Here is a 21111-nt window from a genome sequence, read left to right as displayed (position 1 = left end):
GAAAGAGGATTTTCTAAGGCTGGGGAGCTGGTGTTCAAGAGGAGAAATCGCCTTGGAGCGACACTCCAAAAACGTTTGTTTCTCAATAACAATTCATAAACGAATCACTTTTTTGTATTATTTCATATGATTTAACAGTTAACAAAACATCTGTGTACATAAATAAAAAATTGTAACTCAAATTTGCTATATTTTACACACCAACTCAGTTTAGCAAACAAGGAATTCCTTTACCTTCAATCATTTTATAACTACTGCAGGGGTCACTATTGGGTGACCAACACAGTGCCGACACAGTTTGTGTAGTGTGTCAATACACTCCTTGAGGTATCATCGCCCCATCACTAGTAAACACGAGGTTTGCTGAAACCATCCACTGAGACAGGTTGTGCTTTTGTTGCTGTCTGCCTTTCATTCTCAGCCCTCGTGGGCATGACGACTGTTGTGAACACCTTTCTTGACTTGAACGTCTCTGAGTATTGTGGTTTCGGTCTCAGTTTTGTAGGGTCTTTTGAGTTTGTGGTGTTCTCTTTAATGTTTCCATAGAGTGGATGCAGCAGATACTTAACTTGCTGATTTATAAAGTCCACAAAGTCCTTGAACTTGACTCTTTTCTTTGTTCTTTCTTGCAGGTCACAAGCAGACTTCCTCCAGGATTCTTTGAGCTTGTATGGAAGTTTGTCTGCCAGTGCCCTTATATTAGCCGTGTTATCCAAGTCTTCCATGTAGCTAATATCCATCATTGTGTTGGAGCAGCCGGTCAGGAATAATGCAAACGACTGAAGAGAAACACCATCTTCTGGCTTGATTGTGGGCCAGTCCAAAGCCTCCTTTATGTATGCCTCTGCTATTTTGAAGTCGTCACCGAAGAACTCCTTCAACATTCGTTTTGCTTCGGCATATCCTGCTGTAGACTCCATGTGCATGCAGCTCTTAACCACGTCATGTGTTTGTCCACTTGTAGACTGCAGCAAAAATTCAAGACGATCACGATCATCTCTTGTGCGGCCTTCAATCCCATGTTCAACGGCTCTAATGAAAGATTTATATTCCAGTGGGCCCCCTTTAAATGTTGGAATGGCGAGGTCTGGAAGTAGCAAAGCTTGAGGACTCTTCACCAGATATTCCGTAACGCTGGCTTGCTGGGAAATAGCTCGGCAAAGTCCTTCGAGCACTGCTCCCTGTGGGTCTATACGCTCAGGTTTTGGTGCAGATGTAACCGGTTGAGAAGTTGCTGCTGGAGCATTTGGTGCGACTTTGGGTGCTTGTGATGTGGGTCTTGGTGACAGCTGAACGGCAGGTTGACTGGTGGGCCATGTGTGCGTTTCATCCTTTTCACCAGCTTTAACTGTGCCACTTTCTTCTGCTGCAGCCTCATCATTTTGCAGCACCTCCATTTTAGCGTCGGACTCGGCCAGCTCAGTTTGCATGGCATGCATTTCCTTTTTAGCCTTTATTGAAGCTTCAATCCTCTTTTGTTGGGCTTCAAACGCTGCTTCTCGCTGCCTTTTCTCTGCATGCCAGTCTGCCTCTTCATGGCCAGTGTTTTTTGTAAAGCTGCAGCCTTTGCTCTTAATGATGCTCGCTCCATTTCTGCCTTCAAGCTGATTGAAGATGCTGATGAAGCCGAGCTTCCACTTTGTGATGTAGCTTTACTTCTAGTGGTCACTTTTGTAGTTGGCGATCTGTCTGTGGGTGTTATACGTTTGTCACATTCTTCAGCATGCTCAGCACGCCTCAAACCCTCTTTCATCCACTCCTCACATTTCCAGAAAAACATGTCCATAGATTTATTTATTGGATCAAACCAGCTAGTTTGATCATCCACAAATTCCTCTTCTTCCATAAACTTCTGCAGGCAAGAGTTTCTCCAAAAACTCCATCTGCAAGCCACTGAAGTCAACACGAAGCTTATTCTTTACAGTGTCCACGTTCACATCATCCTCCATTAGCTGTTTAATTAGCTTTCTTAAGCTAATTAGCTGTGAGAGCTTGCGCTTGCGAGCCTGGATCTTTCTAGACTTCTGATCTTCCATGCCCTTCTCAGTCATTTTTATTATCCTTTTTTCACTGTCCTTTTCCTCCATGAACAGTTATTATTTCCACTTTAATAAAAACGCTGAATCACCACGGAGTTTCACCTCGTTATTCAGCCGAACAACGATCCTTCCTGGTTCACTCACGGATCTCAACGAGCAGACTTGGATCAATTCACCTCCGACGCCAGGCTGACGAGCTCCCTCACGCAGCTCGTCACTTTCCTCCTCCAAAGGTCTCCGAGACTTTTCCTTCTTTTATCCTCCGTTTCCAGTTAGACAGCTCCACACTCCAAAACTCCACGAAGAGCGAGTTTCTCGACTAAATGTAGGTTCCTAATGGTTGAAGCCACGAGCCCGACGCTCTCCTCTCCTGCCGTCCACAAAAACACTCCAAACGATTTCCCGGTTCTCATGTTTTACTCCAAAAACATGGACATGATACAAAAGATCCAGCATGACATACAAAAACAAAAAAACAACAAATTCAGATGGCTTGAAATCCAAAAAGGCAAAAAACTTAGCTAACTAGCGAGCGAGAAACTGCGTGGCTCCCCTCCATGACAACCGCCCCACGCTGCGCGAGACACAGTCTTTTACACGTAAATGACCGGAAATGACAATTAAGGCCTATACGCAATTTTAAACGTAAAATCCTCCACGCACACCTGAGTCAAATAAATGAACTAACAACTTATTAATGAACTGAAACGGTACTTAGGCTCCTACAATAAATCGTGTCTTTGTGAAGGCTTTACCGGCTGAGGAACAACCATCGATCTCTGTGGCTGCAGCCTCCAAACTGCTGGCAAACATGATGCTGGGATACAGAGGAATGGGACTCTCTGTGGGAAGCATGATTTGTGGATGGGATAAACAGGTGTGTAAGCATATGTGTGTAGAGATAAAACAATACCAGTCATAGCAGAATGGAGCTTCCCCTAGTCCTGGTTAACTATACAGAGCCCCTAACTAACCCAACTCCCTCTCTAGTCTTCGTGAAGAAAAAGCAACCATTACCAGCCACTGTCTCTTGTTCCCTGGATGTGTCCCAATCTCTACCCACTTTACCCCAGTCACAGTAAGATCCCCCAACACCAGTTCCCCTACTGGAAACCAGCGCTATACCTCAAAGAGGGTCCAGGAAATTTAAATGCTTGTCCCAAACCTCAGCAGAACTGGTTTATTGCTCAAATCCAACCAGTGCACAGAGGGGGGGCAGGTCATCATAACACTGTGGGGCGTTCGTGGGTGGTGAAGGTCATTCTGAATTCATTTTGATTAGAGTATTTGCTGGAGAAACTCCGTTCATGAAGTCAGGAAACTGGAGTGACCTCTGACCTTCAGCATGAAATAACCTCCTCACCGAGTTGGTTTCCTCTTTAAAGGATGAAGGATGAACAAAAAGTGACCTTAAACACATAATGAGGTCACCCCTTACCAATATTACCACAGTTAATGGATAAAATTAAAAACATGACCGTTAGAAAACCCATGAATCAGAGAAAACATGAGAGGAACAGATAAAAACACTCTGACAACATCAGGCTTCAACATAATGAAGCTTGAACGTGAAGAAGAGGAACAACAAACGCATCATAACAGCATCTCTCTGCAGGGCCCTGGTCTTTACTATGTGGATGGGAATGGGAATCGGTTCTCCGGGCAGATGTTCTCCACTGGCTCTGGGAACAGTTATGCCTACGCCGTGGTGGACAGCGGCCTCCGAGAGGACATGACAGTGGAGGAGGCGTACGATCTGGGCCGTCGGGGCATCGTCTACGCCACACACAGGGACGCGTACTCTGGAGGAGTGGTCAATAGTGAGTTCTCCCAGAAACAAGCCTCCTATTCTGGAATAATCATTTCTGCCTTTTACAGCTTGTATCTGGATTCAAAACTCATTTTACATTGAAAACTTGAATCTGACTCTGTTAAAAGTCTCAATTCATAATTTAATATCTGAATGCAGAAGAAACATCCAGACTGATAAAACCAGTCTGGTTCTGGATGGAACAGGACATGTTCAATAGGGATTAGAACCCTTTTTGACAAATATGTGAGTAAATCTGGAGTGAACTGAATAGAGGTTGTGTGTGTGTGTGTGTGTGTGTGTGTGTGTGTGTGTGTGTGTGTGTGTGTGTGTGTGTGTGTGTGTGTGTGTGTGTTTCCAGTGTACCACATGATGGAGGACGGCTGGATCAAAGTCTGCCAGGACGACGTGTCACAGTTGATCCACCTCTACAAAAAGGAGATGTTCTGAGCGACTGTTGCTCTCATGCAGCCTGTTTTATACATTTTCTCTCAAATGTACCAGAATTGTGGCGAAGCTTTGAATAAATCCTAAAATAAAAAGGTCATCTGTTAAAATCTTTTTTTTCTATTAAATAAATAAAAGAACATAAATGTTAGAAATGTCTTTAGGGTGGCTAAATTCTGAAGACACGTCCTGCTCAAATGTGGCCCAGTAAAACGTACAGATGTTGATGCTTTATGCTGATATATTCTATATATGACGTCGTTCACACTTTGGTGTTCTGCTGAAGTTCAGATGTTGAACCCATGTGAGGTGGAGTTGAGGTAGAAACAGGAGTGGAACAGGCAACCAGTAATAACTGGGTGTGAATGTTAGTTTAACAATCTAATACATGATGATATGACACTTTGAGCATCAGTGAAATAGATGAAAAGTCTAAAAATCTGCATCATGTTTAGAATCCGACTTTATTTTAATAATTCCATCACAACTTTTTCATTGTTTCACTAAAATATCTGCAAATGTTTCAATATAAATATTTTAATGAGACAAAAACCAAATTAGCTGCTGTTGAAATGTAGCACAGCTTATTTCAGTCTCATTATGGGACCAGTCTCAGAACTCTGCTGAAAAGAACCAACAATGTTGGAGAGAAACAGCTGATAGAGAAGAGAAGGATCAACCTTGGACTCCAGAGAGAGATTATAGATGGATTATAACAATGTACCTACAATAACAGCTCATTTACACAAAGTCTTTCTGGTCTTTAGTTTAATTAGGAACAATTTCAGTTGGTCTTTTTACAAACTGATTTTTACACATCTGATTTAATGACAGAGACCTTCTGATTTGGACCATAAAACATGAACCAGACTGTCTAGATGAGGAGCATCTTCACTGTTTAAAGGCTAAATTAAACTAAAATAAAACTTGACAGATCAGGAGCATCACAACCTGAAAGGAATAAAAAAAAACACACCAAAACAGGGTTGGGGATTTTATTGAAAAGCAAAAATCAGCATTAATCTAAATCTAAAGCAGCAGAAAACTCCTGCAAACATCTTAAATTTGTTTCCAACTTCAACTTTCATCTCTACAACACAATCAGGAAATCATCTTTTAAACAAACCCTTTAAATCTGCCCTTAAATTATGAGTTTAACACAACAGTTAATGTGAACACATCATCCAGAGATACATTATTGACTAAAAGCTAAATAAAGACCCAACACCCCCATTATTAAAGGTCACGCTCATGTTTAAACCCAAATGATGACAAGAGTGATGATTTCTGGTTCTTTCTGGTTTAAATCAGTTGATTCTAAATGAAAACTAAAAATCAGAGCAAACACCACAATTTTATACTGAATAACAGCAAAGATCTGATAATTACAACCTCTAACGTGTCTAATGGTTAATAAGCTGTTGCATTTATTCCAGGAGAACACTCCTCGTTCCAGAGCATCCTGAAAAGAAAAAGACCAAATAATCAAACACATTAAACCAGAATATTCATTGTTGATCCAGTTTCACCAGAGGAGCAGCTCAATGAATCAAAAACAAGGATAAAGCTGCTCTAACATGAAGCTACTCACCCTCTTCATGCTGACGGTTCTCCTTTAGTTTGGATTTGGCTTCAGTGGCTCCTGGACCTCAGAGTGACCTTCAGCTGTAAGGTCAGAACAAAGATTCTTAGAGCAGAAACCACAGTTACACACAATTACTGCAAGAGAAGTTCAGCAAACACCAGAGAAAATCCAAATGTGATTCAACTTTTACTCACGTTTGGTACATTTGCCTGCAACTGAGAAGAAAGTCGATTAGCTTTGCTGCTTTAGATCTTTGACAGAGATTTTATCAACGTTTTCTTCTTCTTTTGTCATTTAGACTAAAGCAAAAGCAGAGTGAAGGATTAAAGCTCTGCTTCCATCTCCATCTCTCACCTTTCTTCTTCCTGTAAAGGAGGAAACCAACGACGGCGATGAGAACGAGAGCCAGAACAACAACTGCAACAGCAGCGATGACGGCCGTGTTACTGGGATCCTCTGCTGGAGAGGAAACAAGCAAAACCATCAAAACCAGCACAGATGACAAAGACTAAAGAAGATCATCTCCAAATCTGTTCATCTGTCTGAATTATTTAAGTGTGAGGAGAGCTGACATCTTTGGACGTTTGCTTGTTTGAACATTTGCTATTCCTGCTCATGTCCTGTAATTAGATCCTGTTGACTCAAGAAAAGAAGAAATATTCCTCAGACAGTAAAATCAGAGTGTGCTTCTCACCACCATCTCCTCTGACCCCAGGCTTCCTCCAGTTGGTCCTGATCTGGTTTTTGTCCAGTGTTGTGGTGATTTCCTTCCCTCCAGACAGCTGAAACACACACTTGTAGCTGCTCCAGTCTTCAGGTGGGACTGAGGACACTTTCAGGTCAACACTCATCTGGAAGGTTCCGTCAGGGTTGAGGAGCATCTCTCCGTGGTCCACGTCCTCATGGAGCTCCTCTTCACCTTTCCTCCAGGACAGTGTGGCTCTGTCGGGGTAGAAGCCTGTAGCGTGGCAGCTGACAGGAGAGGAGGGGGTCTTCTGGAGCAGAGACACTGACGGCAGCTCTGGGGGGGACAGAGAGAGGATGAGAGGGAGGACCAGAGGGGGGGTGAGGGGGAGACAGGGTGGGAGGAGGGGGGGTGGGGTGGGTGGAGAGGGGGAGACAGGGAGGGGGGGGGAGAGGGTGGAGGGGGCAGTAGGAAAACAGGTGAAGAGAAGTGAGAGTGTGGGGGAGGGGAGAGGGGGAGAGAGGGGGTGGGGGGAGAGATGTCGACAGGGTGGGAAGACCAGAGGGGGAGAGAGGGAGACAGGGTGGGAGGAGGGGGGCAGTAGGAAAACAGGTGAAGAGAAGTGAGGCAGTAAAGCAGAGGGAAGAAGAAGGGAAGAAATGGGGTGAAGGTGAAGGAAAGAGAGAGGGAGGGGTGGAGGTGGGGGAGACAGGGTAGGGGGGGGGGGGGCAGGTGGGTGAGAGACAGAGAGAGAGACAGGGTGGGAACACCAGAGGGGGGAGAAGGAGAAGGGGGAGAGGGAGAGAGGCAGTTGGAAAACAGGTGAAGAAAAGTGAGAGTAAAGAAGAGGAGGAACATGGGGAGAGGGGGAAGGGAAGAGAGAGGGGGACAAGGGTGGGGGGAAGAATGGGGGGAGAGAGGGTCAGGGGGGGCAGTTGGAAAACAGGTGAAGAAAAGTGAGAGTAAAGGGAGGGAGGAAGAGGGGGGGACATGGGGGGGTGAGGGGAGAGAGTGGGGGGGGGCGACAGTTTGGGAGGAGGGGGGGCTGGGGGGATGACACAGGTGTCCTGCAGGTGTGTGATGTCATGCTGCCACAGGTCATGTGACTCTACCTGTTCTCATCAGTGAGCTCTTCCCATAGTTCACATACTTCTGCAGCCACTCGATGCAAAACTGGGTGTAGTAGGACTTCAGTTGTTCTATCCCAGCTTCATCCTGATCCCACTTGTGTTTGGTGATCTCAGCCTCTCGTTTGGCAGCGACCCAGATTCCTTCCTTCAGTTTAAATGAGATAAAATCTGCTCCATCATAACCAAACTGATCAAATCCATTCTTCTCTCCAGTCTCATCGTCCCACTCACAGCCGTACATATTCTGATAGATGTGGACACCTGAGAGACAGAGACAGGGACAGAGACAGAGACAGAGACAGAGACAGAGACAGAGACAGAGACAGAGACAGAGACAGAGGTGAGTAAAGCAGAGACGTCACAGCTCACCCACCTGTCAACAGGTGAGACCGTCTCACCGTCCCCCAGAGACTCACTGATGCTCCCAACAGCTGTCTCTGGTCTGATGGACACTGTCCTCACCTGGACAGTCCTCATTGATCCTGACTGAACCGTGTCACCCTTGTAAACCTGGAATCTGCTTCCTGTTTCCTTCACTCACGTCTTTATTCCAGCTTTTCTTTTCTAATAAACTTGATTCTTCTCTCAGTTTTGCTTTCATGATTCTGAGACGGTTCTTTGATCTTTATTCTGGAAAAATGGACCAATAAGATCTAAAATCAGAAAGTTCTTAAATCTGACTCAGAATCCAAAGTTGCTGGTCCCTCGTTGCTGATCAGGCTGTAATTGCTCGTTGTGAGTGTTGATGATTCCTCGTCCGTGTTTTAATTCTTTTCTCCTGGTAGGAAAACTGAGCTTTGATCTGAAGCAGCTCCATGTTGGAGGGTTCAACCTCCCAGATCAGGAGGGCTGGGCAGCCATTTTAGTTCCATCTGGCAGCGTTATTAGAGCGTCACACCAGACAAAGGGAGTTTGTTGATGGCAACAGTCTGAGAGGAACATGGAAACTGTATCAGCCTGAGGATTGGATGGATTTGATTCATCTTTAATCAGAAAATCCTCCAACATCGTTGCTCTGATCTTTAATGGAAGCTCCTTTTCTTTGTGCAGCTGGGATTTAATAAACTCATCATGAGTTGGACAAGGTGTCTTAACATGTGATGTTCATGCGTGCGCCTTATGTGTGCACTGAGTTCCAAAATCTGTAAATGCTTTTCGGCTTTTGCAAAAGCCATTTGGGATTCATTTCAGATACAAAATATGATGTACGTGAGAACATTGCTAAATACACGCTAGCATGCATGTTTTAAGCTAGTGTAGCGGTATGTTTTAACATGCCTGCGCCTTAAAATGCGTGCGCTTTATGTGTGCACTGAGTTCCAAAATCTATAAATGCTTTTCAACATTCGCAAAAGCCATTTGGGATTCATTTCAGATACAAAATATGATGTACGTGAGTGCATTGCTAAATATATGCTAGCATGCATGTTTTAAGCTAGTGTAGCGGTATGTTTTACCATGCCTGCGCCTTAAAATGCGTGCGCCTTATGTGTGCACCCAGTTCCAAAATCTATAAATGCTTTTCAACGTTCGCAAAAGCCATTTGGGATTCATTTCAGATACAGAATATGATGTACGATAGTGCATTGCTAAATATATGCTAGCATGCATGTTTTAAGCTAGTGTAGCGGTATGTTTTAACATGCCTACGCCTTAAAATGTGTGCGCCTTATGTGTGCACCCAGTTTCAAAATCTATAAATGCTTTTCAACATTCGCAAAAGCCATTTGGGATTCATTTCAGATACAGAATATGATGTACGTGAGTACATTGCTAAATATATGCTAGCATGCATGTTTTAAGCTAGTGTAGCGTTATGTTTTAACATGCCTGCGCCTTAAAATGCGTGCGCCTTTTGTGTGCACCCAGTTCCAAAATCTGTAAATGCTTTTCGGCTTTTGCAAAAGCCATTTGGGATTCATTTCAGATGCAGAATATGATGTACGTGAGTGCATTGCTAAATACACGCTAGCATGCATGTTTTAAGCTAGTGTAGCGGTATGTTTTAACATGCCTACGCCTTAAAATGCATGCGCCTTATGTGTGCACTGAGTTCCAAAATCTATAAATGCTTTTCAACATTCGCAAAAGCCATTTGGGATTCATTTCAGATACAAAATATGATGTACGTGAGTGCATTGCTAAATACACGCTAGCATGCATGTTTTAAGCTAGTGTAGCGGTATGTTTTACCATGCCTGCGCCTTATAATGCGTGCGCTTTATGTGTGCACCCAGTTCCAAAATCTAGAAATGCTTTTCAACGTTCGCAAAAGCCATTTGGGATTCATTTTGGATACAGAATATGATGTACGTGAGTGCATTGCTAAATATATGCTAGGATGCATGTTTTAAGCTAGTGTAGCGGTATGTTTTACCATGCCTGCGCCTTATAATGCGTACGCTTTATGTGTGCACCCAGTTCCAAAATCTATAAATGCTTTTCAACGTTCGCAAAAGCCATTTGGGATTCATTTCAGATACAAAATATGATGTACGTGAGTGCATTGCTAAATATATGCTAGCATGCATGTTTTAAGCTAGTGTAGCGTTATGTTTTAACATGCCTGCGCCTTAAAATGCGTGCGCCTTATGTGTGCACTGAGTTCCAAAATCTATAAATGCTTTTCGGCTTTTGCAAAAGCCATTTGGGATTCATTTCAGATGCAGAATATGATGTACGTGAGTGCATTGCTAAATACACGCTAGCATGCATGTTTTAAGCTAGTGTAGCGGTATGTTTTAACATGCCTACGCCTTAAAATGCGTGCACCTTATGTGTGCACCCAGTTCCAAAATCTGTAAATGCTTTTCGGCTTTTGCAAAAGCCATTTGGGATTCATTTCAGATACAGAATATGATGTACGTGAGTACATTGCTAAATATATGCTAGCATGCATGTTTTAAGCTAGTGTAGCGTTATGTTTTAACATGCCTGCGCCTTAAAATGCGTGCGCTTTATGTGTGCACCCAGTTCCAAAATCTGTAAATGCTTTTCGGCTTTTGCAAAAGCCATTTGGGATTCATTTCAGATGCAGAATATGATGTACGTGAGTGCATTGCTAAATACACGCTAGCATGCATGTTTTAAGCTAGCGTAGCGGTATGTATTACCATGCCTGCGCCTTATTGTCGCGAAAATAAGGTAAATCCTTTCTATAAATACAGCTAAATCCCGTTTGTCCTGCTGAGTCTCATGCTAGAATATGACTCTAAATCAAGAAGATTCCTGCTATGTGGGCTGGACCTGCTGGCCCTACGGCCGACCTCCTCCTGTATCCAGCCTGGAGAGCAGCAAAATGACCCAAAAGAGGCTCTCTGGAAGTGTTCCTGGTTATGTTGCTTTTTAAGCTTCTTGTCACGTTTCTAAACTTCTGCTCCATTGTGAAGCCTAAAACAAGTGACGGGAACACAGGAACACCAACCCAAACACACGGAACTCTTTATAGAAGACTTTAACTGGACTACATTTGTCATCTAAATGGACTAAAAGAGAAACGTGTCAGAGGGAGAAAATGATAACGGCTCCGGCTCTAATTCAGCTTCATACGTTGATGTTTGTCTCCACCAACAGCAGAAAGAGTCACCAGATTTGTTGCTGCTCCCTGAGCAGATGTAGACAGGAAGTCACAAAGTTCTCAAAAGGGTTTTGTTGGTGTCACTAAGTGGAGCCGTTGGCTGGAAATATGAAAAACAGGCCCAGCCTCTGGTTCCAGGAGCAAATGTTCTGTGTATCTTCATGTGTTGGTGGGTTCATTTTCCTGTTTTTGGTGAGATCATCAGAACTAAATGTGGCGTTCATGACACTCATTCATTAATGAAAGGATGAAGTGGTGAAATGAGCCAGTGAGTGTTTGTGGGTGGTCCCAGATGAATGGATGATGCACAGACTCACTGTGGTCCACTTCAGCTCAGCTCAGCCGCTACAAACAAACGTGTGATGTGATGAATCCTCTAGTTTCTGCAGGTCATGTGACCTCTACTGGCTAACCTGCCGCTGACGCCCTGACCAACGTCTCTGGGGTATTATGGGATGGTCAGAAACAGTGTGAGTGAGGCAGGTCCGGTCCAGTTTCAGCGTTCTGCTGAGTCGGAGTGTGTCTGAGCCCAGAGGAGGCGTCATCACACTGTTGGATCAAGGTGAGTGAAACACTCCCAGATGAAGAGTGTGTGTGATCACCTGATCACCAAAACACACAACCGGACGTCAACAATAGTTTATCAGGAGTAAAGAAAAGTCAACTCACCTCCAGTTTGGTTGAAGCGCGGCTTTAAAATTTCAATGGCGACTTTGTAGGTCTGCTGGGCACTCATGTAGATTCCAGTGTTTCTGTCCAAGTACTGAGGATAATCTGCTGTAACTTCCTTCATCCACTCCTGTTTGGGCTGAGATCTCCTGGTGTTGCTGTCATACTGATCCATCAGAACATCATCAACCATCCCAACAGCCACAAACTCTGGGAAGTTTGGAACTCCAGAAGATCCAGTGTAGAAATACTTCAGAGTGTGAGTCACTGAGAGAAAAATATCAAATATCACAACTTTACTGTCAGAAACGACTCAACAAGAGTTTAATATTAATAACACACAATCAGAAAACAAAATTAAATATAGAAAAAGACTAATTATTCATTTATTTACACTTTCATTAGTTTCAAGTTTTTAAAGATATTTTTATTTTAAATTCATCGTTGGTTTAAAATTTTTATCAGCACATTTTAAAAAATTAACTAAAAAATAATTTCAGACCAGAAAAGAAACCCTTTTATTTTCTTTTAAATAAACTGTTTATTTTTCTTTCCTAACTTATTCAGGTTAATAAGTTAGTCACTATTTAAACGAGTGATTAATGACAACTTGAGCTGTTTCCAGTTAAACCTGAAACACTTCAAAATCTCCCTAAAATCACTGTAATTTTATTGAGGTTTGTTTCATAAGTTCATTTATTTGGAGGCAAATATAAAGTATTTCTTGTGGAAAGATTAATGGCAACATGTTAAACATCCCAACGCTGATTTGGGATCCTGTCTTCAGCTTCATCAGGATCACTTCTGTTCTGATTAAAGCTGATTTTTCTCCCTCACATGTTGGATCAACTGCAGCATTTCCATCATCACAAGTGAAGATTCTCCTCATGAGGAGCTGCTGTTGAAGCTTTATTCTCAGACTGGGATCAACTCCACAGTGGTTGAGATTCTGCTTTTCTTCATCACATTTATTAATGATTAAAGTTTAAACCCTCCTGATATGAACTAGATTCCTCTCAGTCGTGTCTGATAGATGAGCCCAAGTGTGAGAATGATCGCCAAGCAAATGGAAACCTTCCGGAAATTTAGCCTGAAATGAAAGTTACCTGACTGAATTCAGCGTTTCCACATTTAAAATGATCAGAACTGACCTGCTGAAGAGTCGGGCAGACTCATTAGTGCCAGAAGAAGCAGAAAGTCGAGGGATTTCATGATGAAAGCCAGTTTTTGTGGTCAGATACAAAGTGGATGATTCCGCGTCGACGGTCCGGGAGAAAAATGAGGAGGAAAAGCGGAGAGAAAGGAGAAATAAACCGTGTTCACGTGATCAGGAGCCAATAGGAATTCTGAGATGGCACCGACGTCACTTAGGACCAGGTAGAAGCGAATGGGGTCTGAACGGGGCCAAAGTGAAAGTGAAAGCGACTCGTTATAGTGAGAGCTGGAGGGTGAAGGTGGGGGGGATCTCTAGTTAGAGCAAACTTAAAGATCTAAAGTGTGTGTGGCTGCAAAGGTCTGTCATTGTTGATCTAATGTTTAAATCCATCAATAATTCACTCCTTTAAGCCGGTGTGCGAGAGCTGCCCCACCATGACGTCACCTCCGGAACCAACACGCTCATTACCGGGTGAAGGGCTCTCTCTAGTGTCTGATCACTGCACTCAACGTTCTCACACAGTTTCCTAAAACTTTTGACTCTTTCAACATTTGACCTCCGAGTTTCAGTCTGAAAACTGTTGGAAAGCTGCAGCGGAGGTCTTCATGTTCCCTCAAACATCTGGAGTTTACTGGGATTCAGAGTTCTGGGTGAACACACACTTTATTAAAATAAGTCTTCACTCTCTGAACTGAGATTTTCCCTTTGATAATTATTCAGGGATCACAGGTCCAAATTAGGAACCAACAAACTTTAAACTGCAGCTTGTTTATTTTTCTGTTTGAAGAGTTTTTTCCAGCAGAATTCTTTTACATTGTTGCAAATTCACAAGGTCATTTTATTAATTCAGTGGGACAATTTTACAGCCAGTGAATGAAAAACAAAATAACAATAATCAAGTGATGATAATAAAAGCATTAAGAAATAGAATCCATATAAAGATTTGTTACTAAAAAACGTCTCAATATCTAAAAGCTCGTGTGTTGCTGGTGTCTTGTTGACATCAAAGTGATTTATTACAGAATAAATCCACCAAGATTTTGTATTTTCAACCACTTTGTCTGGTTAATGAATAAAAGTCAGTGATCATTTCTTTGGGTTTGGACACATTTCTAACAAAGATCCTTCACACCAGTCCATGAAGTCCTGAAGGACAAACTGGTGGACACACGCTCACAATCACAGGGTCATCGACACCTTTGATCAAATGATATAAAACTAATAAAACCCAAAGGAAGACTGGATGGAACTCAGTTTAGCCAGCAGTTAAACTCACTTATTACATATTAAATGAATCAGACTAAAACTGTGGTTCAACAGAAATAAATTAACTTGAAATCTGACTTAACAGAGATAATTGTGTGTTGGTGCCTGTTTGTGTTCCTGGTTTTCTCACTAGGGGGCGTGGCGGATCCACCTGGGTTCTCAGGTGACCGTCACACCTGCAGCTGGTCACCGATCTCCACTCTTCAAAAGCCGCCGCCTCCCGATCACCAGCGTCTGGTCGGTTTGTGGTCAACGTGGGTCAGTGGTGTCTCCTCGTGTTCCGTCCCGTCAAGTAATATTATATATTTAACATCTTTTAAACAAACCCTTAAAATCTGCCCTTAAATTATGAGTTTACACAACAGTTAATGTGAACACATCATCCAGAGATACATTATTGATTGGCTAAAAGCTAAATAAAGGCCCAACGCCCCCATTATTAAAGGTCACGCTCATGTTTAAACCCTGACCCCCAACAAGCAACAGTGGCAAGGAAAAACTCCCCTTTAACAGGAAGAAACCTTGAGCAGGACCAGGCTCATGTAGGGGGACCCTCCTGCTGATGGGGGGGCTGGATAGAGAGAGAGGAGAGGGGGGAGGACAGGTAGAGGAGAGAATAGGGAGAGACCAGGGAAATACATTATATTAATGATAATAAACTGCCATTAGAATTGAGTGGGTCAGTGGGGTCGGAGGTCAGCATACAGCTGTGAAGGCGGCGATACGTGTAGATCAGTGGTTCTGAACCTTGTTGGAGGTACCGAACCCCACCAGTTCCATATGCACATTCACCAAACCTTTTTAATGTAAATGTTTATTTTTCACCCACAGTGCTTGAACTCACAACAATCTGCACGACTACAAACCAGTGTGACTTCTGCTGTTGCCTTGGAGACCAGTTCAGATACGCGTGGCTTCACCTTGGCAAGCGCCGCTCTCGTGTCATTTTCACAGCAAAGTCTTTTCTTCGTTTTTATGTCCAGCATCCTCCAAAAGGATTGCTCGCAAAGACATGTTGTAACAAATGCCATAAAAGATTCCAGGGCTTTATTAGCAATAACTGGATCCTTTTCCCTTTGTTGACACCAAAACGTTGAGAGCGTTCTTGTTCTGGAGAGTTGCTGTTGAACCTGCTGAATTTCAACGATTCCGTCGAGGTATTCATCATCGACACCTGCTGTCCCAACAGCAAACGTGGACGCTGTCTCACCCATGCTGGAGATGACGCTCCTGTAGGGGAGTGTCCGCCCAGAGACGTTGCAAGCTCATCTCAGTGTGTGGAAATTGCTCAATTGTGCGCTAAAATGAGAATGAACTCAGAATCTTTGAAGCAATCTGCATGACAATGCTGGCGTTCTTGCAAAAACGGGGCTAATTCCACACGCATGCCAAAAACAGGATGCAGCACCTGTCCCCGGGACAACCGCCCAACATTAGGACGGTGCAGCAGGACCTCAGATTCACAGCCCGTTTCTTTACACAGCTCACTGAAGATGCGGAGCCTCGCAGCACTATTTCACACATAGTTCGCACCTTCCACTACAGTTTTTAACACTTCTGCCAGTTTTGGAGGCGAGGTTTTTGTTGCCAGCGCATGCCTGTGGAACTGGTGGAACTCCGCGTTGTGTTTTAATGAGACTCTCGTGTCCAGGATTATCTTTTTATTCTGACAGCAACAAATAAAAATACGAATAAACAGTTAGCAGCCCGCTTCAGTTCCTAGACACACACAAGGCGGGAAGACGTACATTAGCGAAACTCGTCATGGCAAGTAAGCTAACGGTCGAAACTGTTTAAACTTCATATTTAAGTGCTGGTATGTTCATTGTATTTATAACATGAATAAACAAACACATCAAACAATCAATTAGAATACATAAATGTATGAACAGAGAACCAAACGTAACTAATCCGAATTGATGTGATGGAAAATGAGACACCCGCCTCTCCCACAAGAGTATATTGCAAAAGGGGAGAGGCGGAAGGATCACCATCACTTTTATAGGGGACACCACAGAAGAAGAAATGCAGGACACCGGAAATTCTGTATGGACCATATTTTGTGTAATTAAACGCCCCATAACATATTATGACACAAAGGCCCTGTTACACCTGTGCAGAATACAATGCGTGACAATGATGTGCGGTGCATCGACCCTCACTGACGCACCAAAACCAGACTCTTCCCAGCATGACTGGAGCTCCGTCCGTACAAACTGCAGAAACCACATCCCATGAAAGATTGTCATCTCTGGAGAAGTTATCCACAAGCTTCTTCACATCGGCTGCCTTAGTTGTTGTTGTAAGAGGCTTATAAAATAAAATATCTTCTTTTGTCATGTCGTCTTTTATATAGCGCACAAAAACAGCAAGCTAGCTTAGATTAGAAACGTCTGTGGTCTCATCGAGTTGAAGGCTGGATTTTGCCGGGCTTGAAATCAGATCTGCGACGACTTGAGCCAAGATGTCTTTACTCGTGTCCTCTATTCTGTCGCTGATGGTGTCATTTGAAAGAGGAATTTGGGATAATTTACCTTCGGCCGCTGTTCCGAGTATCGGATCCGCCATCTTTAACGCAGCTGGTTTTATGAGCGTTTCACCGGTGGTGTGTGGCTTAACCTGCTTTGTGATCAGGGAAGCAACTTCGTACGATGCTGTGAGGATCGGTTTGTCAATGGGTACAAATCCAAGAGAAGGCAGAGTGGCCTTTTCATCGAATCTGGCTCTCTTCACCTTGAATTCAGCAGGCGTTGTGTTCTTGTGTTCCCCATCTGCAGCTTCAGGAAATGCTCCTGTAGTTTTGCCGGTGCGAGACCAGAGTTGCTCAACATTGCAAATCATGCAGATAGGACGCTGACTCCCATCACGTTCCGTGATACATGTGGATCCATGTTGTACGTATTCGTCTGACCACTACATAGTTAGTATGGATTAAAATATTAAGGACGAAATCAGACGACGTACTACCACGTCAGTCACACGTTGACTACTGAGCACCAAATTCCCTGCAGCACTGATCGGCCAAGCAATGTAACGTGATCATCTGCAGCCAGTGACGGCCAAGCGGGGCGTCATCACGAACTGACACGATGAGTCGGGTGTGTCTTCCCCTCCGTGGCGGAGGCCCCGCCGAACCCCTGAGACTGGCTCACAGAAAAACTACACAAGAAATAACATCACTGATCTACTAGGTGTGGAGGAGAGGAGAGGAGAGGAGAGGAGAGGAGAGGAGAGGAGAGGAGAGGAGAGGAAGCCATGACCCAGCAGGGTGACAGAGGCCTGTCAGGTGATCATGTTTCTGGACCCCGGCAGCCTCGGCCTATAGCAGCATAACTAAGATGTTAAACTAATGATTAGACGGCCTCCTAAATATGGTAATTATGTCCAGGATAATAAATGGAACTACAGAATTAGTGTCAATAATCTTTTTCAAAGAGGAAGGTTTTAAGTCTAATCTGATAAGGTTTGGGTTTTTACAGGACCCGAAAGCAGGCAAAAACCCAGTGATAAAAAGTCCAAAAACTAGCCTTTATTTAACAAAATCAAACTGGCCGTCCTCCTGGACCGCAGGGAAGCACTCGTCCAGTCTTCCGGGGCGCAAAAAAGAGCTTCAGAGCGGAGCCAACACAGGAGTCAAGTCCTTCGTGTTCTCTAGTCCAGCAGGGCGGCGTGGAGACCTCGAACAAGCAGGGAAACACCAAAACTCTCCAACGCTGGCAGACAGGCGCTCCGTCTCCAAATCAGCCACAACGCGTGTGTTCACTACCGATTCATTCCCCCATAGATCGCAGTGAGGTTCTCACATTGCGTCTGTTCATGTTCAGCTGGTTCATCAGCGACTCTGTAGCAAAAGTAGCTGAGCTACCAGGATCCAAAAACACACAGGTTGTCACCGTCTTGGTTCCTTTTTGGGCCTTGACACACACAGGAATGATTGAAAGAGCACAATCGTCTTTACCGGCCCCCGTGACACCAAAAGTTTCAGCAGTTTGTACCAGGGCACTTGACACAAATTGCTGTTCACAATTGTCTCTTCTTGTTTCTTCTCTTGGATCTTTGTTGGTAATGTGCAACAGTGTGGGATGCGGTCTGGAGCATTCTTCCCATTGAAGCTTCTGTTGGCAGCTGCTGCTCATATGCCCGTGCTTTAAACATGCAGAACACAGACCTTTGCTCCTCAAGAAACCAATCTCGTCTTTGTGTGGTTTGCTCTTGGATTTCTTGCAGGCTGTGAGGCTGTGCTGTTCTCCTTCACAGGAAACACTAGTGATGGGACGAGCGACACTGGTGCGTCAGCACTGTGCCGAGAGCTCAAGAGTGAAACCCCGTATCGGTGCGTGTATCGCTTTAAGAAAGAATCACGTGACCGATACAGAAACTGTATCGTTTGGATGTGCCGCGCCAAAGTGTGTTTATAAGGAAACAAACTGTATCGACATGTCGTGGGTTTGTTGGATGGAGTTTTGCAGTTGCGCAATTGTGGATCGTTCTAAGACGTTTTCCCCAGTGTGGAATAATTTTGATCTTGTGACTCCAAACAAGGGAAATCTTTTGCTCCTTTGAGCATTGTTTACTGTTATATACAATTTTTAACGGTGGCGCTTCGCACTTACTTTATCAAGTGAATGACCTATGATACATATGATAGTCAGTTAAAAATCCTTACAGTTGCTTTATTCATTTTATCTCATAATAACGAGATCCTGATCTCGAAATCATGAGATAGGGTGTCTATTTTTTTAACAAGTGAATGCAATGTGCCACCTTAGTTTTTACTGTGTTCTGGGAAGAGGTTTGAATTGTTTTCAGATAAATTCACTTTTTATGTTATTGTAGGTGAAGTGTCGGCTCTGCTCCACAGAGCTCTCTTACATCAATAAGAGCACTTCATCAATGCTGAGGCATTATAGAGCTCGGCATGGCAATGGAGAATTGGCAGATACTCGTGAGAGAACCAGAAAACACATCCACATCTGCATCAGCTTGCACTTAAAACTCTCTGCTCACCATCATCATCTGCACCGTGTGAAAGAGTATTTTCTAAGGCTGGGGAGCTGGTGTTCAAGAGGAGAAATCGCCTTGGAGCAAAGACACTCCAAAAACGTTTGTTTCTCAATAAAAAAATCATAAACGAATCACTTTTGTATTATTTCATATGATTTAACAGTTAACAAAAAATGTGTGTACTTAAGTAAAAAACTGTAACTCAAATTTGCTATATTTTACACACCAACTCAGTTTAGCAAACAAGGAATTCCTTTACCTGCCATCATTTTATAACTACTGCAGGGGTCACTATTGGGTGACCAACACAGTGCCGACACAGTTTGTGTAGTGTGTCAATACACTCCTTGAGGTATCATCGTCCCATCACTAGTAAACACAAGGTTTGTTGAAACCATCCACTGAGACAGGTTGTGCTTTTGTTGCTGTCTGCCTTTCATTCTCAGTCCTCGTGGGCACGACGACTGTTGCGAACACCTTTCTTGACTTGAACGTCTCTTAGTATTGTGGTTTCGGTCTCGGTTTTGTAGGGTCTTTTGAGTTTGTGGTGTTCTTTAATGTTTCCATAGAGTGGATGCAGCAGATACTTAACTTGCTGATTTATAAAGTCCACAAAGTCCTTGAACTTGACTATTTTCTTTGTTCTTTCTTGTAGGTCGCAAGCAGACTTCCTCCAGGATTCTTTGAGCTTGTATGGAAGTTTGTTTGCCAGTGCCCTTATATTAGCCGTGTTATCCAAGTCTTCCATGTAGCGAATATCCGTCATTGTGTTGGAGCAGCCGGTCAGGAATAATGCAAACGACTGAAGAGAAACACCATCTTCTGGCTTGATTGTGGGCCCGTCCAAAGCCTCCTTTATGTATGCCTCTGCTATTTTGAAGTCGTCACCGAAGAACTCCTTCAACATTCGTTTTGCTTCGGCATATCCTGCTGTAGCCTCCATGTGCATGCAGCTCTTAACCACGTCATGTGGTTGTCCACTTGTAGACTGCAGCAAGAATTCAAGACGATCATCGCTTGTGCGGCCTTCAATCCCATGTTCAACGGCTCTAATGAAAGATTTATATTCCAGTGGGTCCCCTTTAAATGTTGGAATGGCGAGGTCTGGAAGTAGCAAAGCTTGAGGACTCTTCACCAGATATTCCGTAACGCTGGCTTGCTGGGAAATAGCTCGGCAAAGTCCTTCGAGCACTGCTCCCTGTGGGTCTATACGCTCAGGTTTTGGTGCAGATGTAACCGGTTGAGAAGTTGCTGCTGGAGCATTTGGTGCGACTTTGGGTGCTTGTGATGTGGGTCTTGGTGACAGCTGAACGGCAGGTTGACTGGTGGGCCATGTGTGTGTTTCTTCATCCTTTTCACCAGCTTTAACTGTGCCACTTTCTTCTGCTGCAGCCTCATCATTTTGCAGCACCTCCATTTTAGCGTCGGACTCGGCCAGCGCAGTTTGCATGGCATGCATTTCCTTTTTAGCCTTCTTTGAAGCTTCAATCCTCTTTTGTTGGGCTTCAAACGCTTCTTCTCGCTGCCTTTTCTCTGCATGCCAGTCTGCCTCTTCCATGGCCAGTGTTTTTTGTAAAGCAGCAGCCTTTGCTCTTAATGATGCTCGCTCCATTTCTGCCTTCAAGCTGATTGAAGATGCTGATGAAGCTGAGCTTCCACTTTGTGATGTAGCTTTACTTCTAGTGGTCACTTTTGTAGTTGTCGATCTGTCTGTGGGTGTTATACGTTTGTCACATTCTTCAG

The 21111-nt window shown here is 43.7% G+C and overlaps 2 protein-coding genes across 5 annotated transcripts; one reads left to right on the top strand and one right to left on the bottom strand.

Annotated features, from left to right (window-relative positions):
- The first annotated feature begins 2318 nt into the window (after positions 1-2318).
- LOC101076852 (proteasome subunit beta type-8-like) lies at positions 2319-4394 on the top strand. Its single transcript, XM_029845084.1, has 4 exons — positions 2319-2364; positions 2788-2916; positions 3655-3859; positions 4211-4394. The coding sequence occupies exons 2-4, from the start codon at positions 2851-2853 to the stop codon at positions 4297-4299; spliced, it is 360 nt and encodes a 119-aa protein (XP_029700944.1). The 5' UTR covers positions 2319-2364; positions 2788-2850; the 3' UTR covers positions 4300-4394.
- Positions 4395-5277: 883 nt separating this feature from the next.
- LOC115251710 (H-2 class I histocompatibility antigen, Q9 alpha chain) lies at positions 5278-13247 on the bottom strand. 4 transcript variants are annotated; one of them, XM_029845061.1, is made up of 8 exons: positions 13094-13247; positions 11943-12209; positions 7679-7957; positions 6576-6902; positions 6236-6340; positions 6076-6096; positions 5888-5961; positions 5278-5758 (listed from the first exon to the last, which is right to left on the bottom strand). In XM_029845061.1, exons 1-7 carry the CDS (start codon positions 13152-13154, stop codon positions 5912-5914), a joined length of 1110 nt encoding a protein of 369 aa, XP_029700921.1. In that variant the 5' UTR covers positions 13155-13247; the 3' UTR covers positions 5278-5758; positions 5888-5911. The 4 variants fall into 4 exon arrangements, with proteins under 4 accessions (XP_029700921.1, XP_029700923.1, XP_029700922.1 ...); XM_029845063.1 differs by having other exon boundaries at positions 6076-6090; XM_029845062.1 differs by having other exon boundaries at positions 6236-6337.
- Between the last annotated feature and the right edge of the window lie 7864 nt (positions 13248-21111).

Source organism: Takifugu rubripes, chromosome 12 (assembly GCF_901000725.2).
Source record: "Takifugu rubripes chromosome 12, fTakRub1.2, whole genome shotgun sequence".
NCBI lineage: Eukaryota > Metazoa > Chordata > Actinopteri > Tetraodontiformes > Tetraodontidae > Takifugu > Takifugu rubripes.
The sequence above is the reverse complement of the archived record's forward strand: the minus strand, read 5'-3'. Positions and strand labels throughout refer to the sequence as shown.

What these genes read in the sequence shown, in the direction of transcription:
- LOC101076852 (XM_029845084.1), top strand. Translation starts at nt 2,851, where the DNA reads ATGATGCTGGGATACAGAGGAATGGGACTCTCTGTGGGAAGCATGATT. An exon ending in TTTGTGGATGGGATAAACAG is followed by an intron (nt 2,917 to 3,654) that starts GTGTGTAAGCAT and finishes ATCTCTCTGCAG; the next exon opens with GGCCCTGGTCTTTACTATGT. An exon ending in CTCTGGAGGAGTGGTCAATA is followed by an intron (nt 3,860 to 4,210) that starts GTGAGTTCTCCC and finishes GTGTGTTTCCAG; the next exon opens with TGTACCACATGATGGAGGAC.
- LOC115251710 (XM_029845061.1), bottom strand. Translation starts at nt 13,154, where the DNA reads ATGAAATCCCTCGACTTTCTGCTTCTTCTGGCACTAATGAGTCTGCCC. An exon ending in CCTTTACAGGAAGAAGAAAG is followed by an intron (nt 6,097 to 6,235) that starts GTGAGAGATGGA and finishes CTTTCTTCTCAG; the next exon opens with TTGCAGGCAAATGTACCAAA. An exon ending in TGCAGGCAAATGTACCAAAC is followed by an intron (nt 5,962 to 6,075) that starts GTGAGTAAAAGT and finishes CTGACCTTACAG; the next exon opens with CTGAAGGTCACTCTGAGGTC.